Source organism: Haemaphysalis longicornis, unplaced genomic scaffold, assembly GCF_048455015.1.
Source record: "Haemaphysalis longicornis isolate Haplotype H1 unplaced genomic scaffold, Haemaphysalis longicornis Haplotype H1 scaffold_1, whole genome shotgun sequence".
In the NCBI taxonomy this organism is placed as follows: domain Eukaryota; kingdom Metazoa; phylum Arthropoda; class Arachnida; order Ixodida; family Ixodidae; genus Haemaphysalis; species Haemaphysalis longicornis.
In genome coordinates, this window is record NW_027526203.1 from 206,481,759 (window position 1) to 206,490,515 (window position 8,757).

Here is an 8,757-nt window from a genome sequence, read left to right on the forward strand (position 1 = left end):
GTTAAATACGTCGACACAATCAGCGTCGCTAACTTCCTCTCCGTTATGGTCAGTAAGCGTTATTTCGCGTGTCGGTTGCGGGTTTATAACTTCCCAGAACTTTCTAGGGTTATTTGTTAGAATTTTAGGCAAGTCAATGCGATAAAACGTCTGTTTTGCACTTCGAATTGCAGCATAATATGCGTCTTCTGCAGCATAGTACTTGTCCCATGCGCACGCAGTACCATTAAGTTTCGCAGTACGAAAGAGACGTTTCTTTTTGTTTTCTTGCCTTTTTAAACGTTTTGAAAACCATGGTTTATTTTCATTGGCGGGGAAGTTCATCTTGGGGATATATTTATTAGCTAACTCGATTACTTTGTCCCTAAAGACTAACCAGTTACTGTTAAGAGATCGGGAATCGAAATTGGATTCAAACGCAGGCAGGAAATCTCGCAGTTCGTTATTAATTGCTTCGTAATCCCCCTTATTGTACATATGAATTGTTTTGCTGGAAATGTGGCGTGTTTTAGGGATGAAGTTTAGTGTAGTATGAATAACTTTGTGATCACTGATTTCACGTAAGTACGAGATAGATTCTAAGCTTTCGGGGCTGTTTGTTAGTATCAGATCTAAAATATTCGAAGTTTCACTAGTTACACGTGTTGGTTCGGATACCAGTTGCGTAAGGTTAAAGTTCAGACAAACATCGACAAATTCTCTTGCTTCGGTATTTCCTGTAATTAGTTGTGTTTGGTTCAGCCAGTCAATATTCGGGAAATTAAAGTCGCCATAAAGGAGGATATATGCGGTAGGGTGTTTATTAGTAAGCGTAGATAGCATTTCATTTATTTCGCGGGCGAAATTTGGATCAGTACGAGGGGGCCTGTAGCATACGCCAAGTATTACTGTTTCGGGTGGTGCACGGCACATTACCCACAATATTTCAAGTTGTGAGGCAATGTCGATAAGGGAGCAAGATAGCTTTTCGCTAGTCGCGATGAGTACGCCCCCACCACGTGCGTTTTTACGGTCGTGACGAAAAAGGTTAAAGTGCGGCAAGTCAGCCAGAACCTCTGTATCTGAAATGTCGTCAGTAAGCCACGTTTCGGTCAATATAAGTATACTACTGCTAGATGATTTTAACAGATTAGACAGGGGCACGAGCTTAGGAAGAAAACTACGGATGTTGGTATAAATTACAGAAAACGAAAGCTTAGCTTTAGTGCTTGTACGTGGCTGTTGGCGCGCTTGCCGACGGCGTACTGATCCCTATGTTTTTTCCTTGACAATTCCTGCTTCGTAGTCGAAAATGTATCGCTTAGAGCCAATGTGCAAAGTTTGAAAACGCAGTTAAAATGGCACAGATTTGCTCCTAGCGAAAGCAACGAGCTCTTTTCGGGCTATTCGAACAGGGTATGTGAAATCTTCGCCAATGCTAAATTTTGTACCTTTTAGTTTTGGGCCGTTTGAAAGGATGGATTCTTTAGTTTTGAAAGACGAGAGTTTCACTATTATAGGCCGTTTATGGTTATTGGTGTGCCGCCCTAGGCGATGTGCACGCTCTATGTCTTTTGGTTCAATTGTTAGTTGAAGTCGTTCAAGGCAGTGCTGGATTATTATTTCTTCCGACTGAGCGTATGTTTCCTTCGGATTAGTGTCAGGCAGTGTTGCGGAGTTACCACTCCGGAATTGGAATGACTCCGGATTCATTCCACCTTTTTAAGATGCCGGAATGGAATGGGAATGGAATGTGGACAGCACTTGGAGGAATGGAATGGGAATGGAATTAAGCGCATTTTACCCGGAATGGAATGGGAATTGAATGGGGATTTTTAGACGATGGCGTCACCATTGATGGCGCCTTTCGGCTGCTTAAAAATTAGTCTGTGGCGACGACTGCGTCGCTACATCTCAAAGGGAGCACCGGAGACGAAAACAAGAAATCATACCCTTCATCTCGAGTAGCTGAATCCGCGCAGCATACCGCAGTGCGTGTGAAAGGGAAAGTGAAAGTGAACAAGCGCCGCAAGCGCGTCTCGCCAGTGGCGCCGTTAGGCCGGCTCTTCGTGCTTCGCCAGGCTTTTTTAGGCATAGCTTTCTCTGTACAATTGTCCGTGGCGCGGATGGAAGACCGGCGTCTCTCTCAGTAGCAGGTGCCGTGTGGCCAGGCCAGCAGGCGTGCAATAGCATCGAGAAGCAGGGGGAGGGAATACGAACGGCGCCCATCCGAAGCTGCAGTTTTTTTCACCGCAAGCGGATGCTGCGAAATATTGGAGCTAACAATCTAAAGCGGTCGCGCATGAAACACGAATCAACGAGCCTGCTTGGCGTTCTCCTCCCACCCACGGTACCCGGTGCGCAATAAATAGCCTCGATGCTTGTAGCCGACCTGGTAGGCATCTCGCGGGAATAGGGCGCCAATCTCAGTCCGTATGTTGCAGCAGAGCAGCAGGGCTACAGCAAATCAAGCCAAAGCAGCAAAAATAAAATTGAGGGATTTGCGTGCCCGGCACTCGCCATAAGAATAAGAAGCGAGGTTCGGATATGTTACTGAGCTTTCTACCTTCACGCTCTGTTTCGGCTGCTACGGCAGTGGGCAGCTGGTATATACGATTACACTAGATATTATATTAAGCAATGCAGAACACACATCTGCCGAGAGACGTTTCTTTCTAACAGTTCCCTCTGCAATAGTCCCCTTTTTTGCAAGTGTTTTGACAGCTCTCAGCAGTGCGACACCTTGCTTTGCTTCGACTCGAAGGTGCAGCCCTCACCTCCAGTTGTGCCAAACCTGTTCGTGGTTTGGTTGCTGTGCTTCTGTGCACGTGGCCTTTGCGCCTGGGTGCAAACATACCTGATTACTGAAGCCTTAGTCGCCTGCTTGAAAGTTAAACATCGCCAGCATTCAGGTAGAAATGTCTGATTTCGTGATTTTGATGAAGTCCTGGTGCATATTGGTTGCGCGTTCATGGAAATAAACTGCCTGACCATACCTCTTTATTTTAACAGGGCTCCTGTCACGATATGGTTCTGTCACATTGAATGAGGAGGTCATAAATAATGTCTTGTATTGAACGGATTTGGCTGAGGCTGAGGTAGTTCCAGGGCAATAAACAAACGCAATGGAGGTCAATGTAGAAGCGGTGGCGACTATCCTACGGTGAATGCAAAAACTTAACGGCGTTCCGTGCCGCCGCACTCCCGCCTCTCGCGTCGGTACAGTAGCATTAGTGCTCAATGCTATAAGGTCACTTGAAATCATTCAAATAAGCATTTCGAATGCGTGTACCTGTGAGTAAGCTCCGCGCGACATGCCTGTGAGTAACCCACATCATAGTAATGGCGCTGGTATAACGATACGCAAAGTAGATAGCAAGTTAGGACGCCACACACTGTGCAACAAAAAGGAAAAAGCAGACACCAGCGTAATAGCTGCTTCATTTTGCGTCGCACAGAACAAACCGTTAAAACATGCTAACATGCAAATACTGTAATAAGTATTGGGATCCCGCTATTTACTATGCAAATGGGGGCAGTGTGACACTGCCCCTTTTTAAGGCGAAATCTTTTTAGTGAGACCGATCGCATTCTGTAAAAAACTAATATATCACCCCTTGGACCGGTTGCTCGACCGATAAACTCGAATAAGGTCTCTACACCGGTGACAGGACATTAGGTCTCTCTCTGTTTATCTCCTCTCTCTCGCTCTCCCTCTGAAACTTGAAACGTCAAACGCTTACTTGAAAATCGCAAAAAAAAAAAAAAAACGAACGGTTCTAAATAAGACAACAAATGCGGCTATCATGAAGAACGAGCACAATGCTACACCTTTATCTCATAAACCACGTAACGCTGTACATTTAGATCGTTCGTAGTTGCTTTTACTCACTACGCGAAAAATCGTCGCATTGGTTGCTTCTTCGCTTGCGGTTTGAGTGCTTGAAGGTTTGACGATCGGTTATACGCACTTTCAGCGAAAGTTGGACACATTTTTAGCTTTCGCGCTTCTCTCTACCTTCGTTAGGAAGGGACCGTAATTTTTGGCACTGGGTAGTTGTAATGCACGAGTATTAACCAACCTGCTACCACCTCCCAACGTCGGTGACAAGTGACACATTTTGCATACTTTTGCAGTTTTCAACCCGTATGATCCAGTTGCGTTAACTCGGTAACCGATAGAGCACCTGAGGCAGTTTTTACGTTGAGGAATTAAAGGAATGGAATTGAACTTTCCGTCCATTCCAGGAGTGGGAATGGGCCAACTTCTGCCATTCCGAGGAATTGAGAGGAATGGAATCACGACAAGTTGTAATTCCTCGGAATGGAATTGGAATGGAATGGGGATGCCCATTCCGCAACACTGGTGTCAGGGAGATTGTAGAATATTAGATTGTCACGCCGGGAACGGTTCTCGAGGTCGTCAAGACGCTCGTCTATGTCATACACCCGGTGAGTTAACTCATCGGTATTAGTATGTATTGCATCTACTTCTGCTCGAAGGGTTAGAAGATTTTGGCAGTGATTTTCCAAGACAGCAATGCGCTGTCCAAGATCGGTGATAGTCTGGTTAGTGGTGGCTATCTCGGATTTAAGACCTTGCATTTCCGATAATATTGTCGACTGGCCCTGTGACAACTTTTTCAGCTCAGCGAGAATATCTGGCCCGGGGTTCATCTCTACATCTCCCGATAGCAATAGCAAGGCACGTATGACATTCACACATTCGGTAACAAGCAAACAGCAGCACTGTGGGCTCGGCAGCTGCACCAAACAGTAATTACTTGATTTTTTAGTAGACGTGGGATACGAACTACCAACCTGCATGATCAAGATGAACGGGTTAGCGGCCTGTGTGGTGGCACAGCCGCGAAGCCCACAGTGCGCGCTGGATGGTGGTTGCGGCTTTATAGGCTGCGCAGGAGATGTTGTCGACGGCGATAGGGTGGCTGGATTTATCTCGACGATCCACGGAGGGAGGGGTGGCGCTGCCGACGGTCCGGAAGCATGGGTGCCAGGGAGGGGGCAAATGCTGTAGCGAGAGGGCTCAATGCTGTAGATTCACTTGAAATCATTCCATTAGGCATTTTGAATGTACATGTGAGCAAGCTCCGCGTGACATGCCTGTGAGTTTTCCACATCAAACTAATTACGCTGGTATGACGGTACGCAAAGCAGACAGCGAGATAGCACGCCCCACACTGTGCAATAAAACGAAAAAAGCCGACATCAACGTAATAGCTGCTTCATCTCGCGTCGCGCAAGAACAAATCGTTAAAACATGCTAACATGCAAAATCTGCAATAAGTAGTGGAATCCCGCTACTTATTATAAAAAAAGGGGCAGTGTGACGATGCCACTTTTCAAGGCGAAAGCTGTTTTAGTGGGACCGTTCACATTGTATCGAAAAACTAATGCGTTCGCCCTTGGACCGGTTGCTCGACAGAAAAGCTCTGATAATGTCTCTACGCACACGGTGCGTGCGTGAAACGGGGGACCGCAAATGATCTCTCTCTCTCTCTCTATCTTTCTCTCTCTCTCTGAAACTGGGCTTTCATTGTGGCAAAACGCTTACTTGAAAATCGCAAAAAACGAACGGTTCTAAATAAAAAACACACGCGTCCACCATAAAGGACCACAATAGTATACCTTTATCTCATAAACCACGTAACGGAGTACACTTATACCATTCGTAGTTGCGTTTACTTAGTGCGCGAAAAATCGTCGCATGGGTTCGTTCATCGCTTGCGGTTTGGGTGTTTGAAGGTTTGTAGATCGGCTAGACGCACTTTCAGCGAAAGTTGGGTGCACTTTTAGCTTTCGCGCTTCTCTCGGATTTCGTTAGGAAGAGAGGAAGAGGAGGAAAAAACTTTATTCCAACGCAACATTAAGCGTCGAGAATGTCCCGGGCCAGGTTCACCAACGCCAACTCGTCCGAGAGCTGGTCCGAGGCTAGCCAAGTCCGCCACGTTGAAGGAGGTGGGTGGGGAAAATGTGGGGATTGAATTGCAATGGGTCTGGCGAAAATGCAGTGTTCTAAATTAGCGTATGGTTCGGGACAATTGGGACATGCTGGTGAGTGTCGGATACGGTAGAGGAAGGAACGAGCAGGTGTAAGGATGGTATTTAACTGTACGCGTCGAAGAATGCGTAGTTGCGTGGTTGTTAGAGATTTGTCTGAAACAGGAAGTGTACGAAGAGTTTCTCTGGCGTTCTTGTAGTGAAGCTTTATGTCTTGTTTGTAGTGGAGAGTAGTGTCCCACGTCGGTGGATAAGGCCAGGGAATCCCAGGCGCCCAGTGCAAAAGTTCGCGGGCGAGGCTATGCACAACCTCATTGCCTGCGATTCCAGCGTGACTAGGAATCCACCTCAGTGTGACAGTGTGGGGACGTAGCTTTGTTAAGGCTTTGCGTAGATCATACTGCAGTTCTTCAGGAATCCTACCCATGTGAATGGCGCGAATAGCTTGCATTGAATCAGTGTATATGGTATATCCTGAGGGGTTAGGGGGCCGTAATGAGAGGTCCTGAATACTGGTGATTATTGGGAGGGTCTCTAGAGTCGCTGTAGGTGGGGGATTAGTGAAAGGACCAAGGGTGTGTGTCACTACTTCATTGCCACTTGCGATGGAATATGCGGCTGCTCCGACATGCGTCCGTGATGCATCCGTGTAGACTATCGTAGAATCAATTGGATGGGCATGATTGACAACGCGAGCACATCGTCTCCCTGGATTGGTATCAGTTGCAACGTTTCTTGGGATGGGAGCTATCCTGAGGTTATCTGGGAGCGGTGCAGGAGGGGTGATGACAGGCAAGTCAATAGGCTTGAGAGCAACTTGGTGAAGGATCCAGTGTCCTTGTTTTGTGCTAGAAAGACGCGCCATTTGCCGGTCTTTATGTTGTATAAGATCTCCCAGGGGCAAGAACAGCCCCGTAGAGTATAGGCGCTGAGTGGACGTATTAACGGGAACGTTGAGGGCGGTCTTATACCGTGTATGAAGTGCAACCTCAATCTGATGTCTTTGGTGACAAGTCAGAAAAAGATATGGAATTGTATAAAGAAGTTTACTTAGAGCTAAGGCATGTACTAGCTGCCTAACGTGACCCTCATGTAGCCCCGCGTGCTTGTTGACAATGCGGCGTACTAGATGGGTAAGCTGATGGCAAACTTTAACTGTTTAGCCACATTAGCCTGATTAGGTGATTCATGGATATGCAGTCCAAGAATTCGACAGGATATTACGCGAGAGATTGGGTGACCTACCATTGTGAGTGTGATCAGGTGATTGTGTTGGCGCTGATAGCGAGTTTTCGCAATGAGCAGCAATTCGGACTTTTCAGGTGCGGGAGACAGGCCTACAGTGTCGAGATACCTAGTGACTGCATCGATACCTTGCTGCAAGGTGTCCTGCACTGACCCAGGAGACCCAGATGTGCACCAAAGAGTAAGGTCGTCTGCGTAGAATGTATGTTTGAGGTTCGGGATCGATGCTAAACTACGAGACAGGGGCGCCATTCCGAGGTTAAAAAGGGTGGGTGAGAGAATAGCACCCCGTGGAGTACCACGCGTGATGGGAAAAGGATCGGAGACCGAATCAGGGAGACGGAACTTGGCGGTGCGGTCGCGCAGAAATGCAGCAATGTAACCGTACATTTTCGGCCCACAGCCGGTAGAAGCAAGTATATTTAGGAGAAAATCATGGGCAAGGTTATCGAAGGCTTTGCGGATATCCAGGGTCACTACGCCTGTATCTGGGAAGGAGGAGGAGGGTCAAAGTCGTGAGCTAGGAGGAAAAAGAGGTCTTGGGTAGACACACCCTTACGAAAACCAATTTGTTGAGGAGGAAAGAAATCCGTGGACTCAAAATAGGCCTCAAATCGATTGAGAACCATCATTTCCATGGTCTTTCCCAGGCAAGAAGTTAGAGAGATTGGGCGGAGATTTTCAAGGGCAGATTTTTGGCCTGGCTTAGGTAGTAGGGTTATAAGGGATTGCTTCCAAGATGATGGGAGGGTGCCTTCTTCCCAGTGGGAGTTTATAATGTCCAGAAAATGTTCCTTGTCCTTGTCGGATAGGTTTCGTATAAGTGTATACGTAATCTGATCCTCACCTGGGGCCGACTTTCGCTTTAGTTGTTTTAGCGCCCACTCGAGATCCCAAAAAGTGAAAGGCTCATCGAGTTCTGCAATGGAGGCGCGCATGTAGTTTGAATAAAGGCTAGGTAGAGGAGGAGGAATATAAAGTTCGCGGAGCTGGGTTACTAAGGCGTCCGATCCCAGCAATGAATGGTGCTTCTCAAGTGTGGGAACAGGAGCCGGGTGAGGCCCGAGGAGCTTTCTAAGTAGGTGCCAGGTTCTTTTCTGATCAAGGCTGCCGTTGATGCTGTTACAAATTTCATTCCATTGATTCCTGGCCAGCGTAGCACAGTGCTCTTTGATATGCTCCGTTAGTTCAGCGACGCGCTCGGCTAGCCGAATATTATTTGGTTGAGTGCGAAGGGCGTGCAAGAGTCGTTTTGTCCTCTTCCAGGTACGGACAAGATAAGGGTCTGGGTTGCCTGATGGGGCTGAAGTGAAACATTCCTGTGGGGCTTGTTTGTGGGCCTGTTTGAGTGCTTTAGTCCAGTTCTTGAGATTACCATTCGTCTGAGAGGTGTCGCGAATATCACGAAAGATTTTCCAGTTTGTGAGCGAAATTTTACGTTTAGGTTATCGGATACAGGTAGGGATAGTGATTTGAATAATATAATGATCACTTAGTAGTCTTTCATCTGCA

At 47.1% G+C, this 8,757-nt stretch overlaps 1 protein-coding gene across 1 annotated transcript; it reads right to left on the bottom strand.

Moving 5' to 3' along the window:
* Positions 1-1,332: 1,332 nt before the first annotated feature.
* LOC144156748 (uncharacterized) lies at positions 1,333-4,939 on the bottom strand. The gene is made up of 2 exons (XM_077688392.1): positions 4,330-4,939; positions 1,333-1,626 (listed from the first exon to the last, which is right to left on the bottom strand). Exons 1-2 carry the CDS (start codon positions 4,804-4,806, stop codon positions 1,333-1,335), a joined length of 771 nt encoding a protein of 256 aa, XP_077544518.1. The 5' UTR covers positions 4,807-4,939.
* Positions 4,940-8,757: the final 3,818 nt, after the last annotated feature.

Bases quoted from the DNA above. Each gene is read 5' to 3' on its own strand.
- LOC144156748 (XM_077688392.1), bottom strand. From the start codon at position 4,806: ATGCAGGTTGGTAGTTCGTATCCCACGTCTACTAAAAAATCAAGTAAT. The intron at 1,627-4,329 runs GCATCCCCATTC...ACTAATCCGAAG, and splicing joins ACACCAGTGTTGCGGAATGG to GAAACATACGCTCAGTCGGA.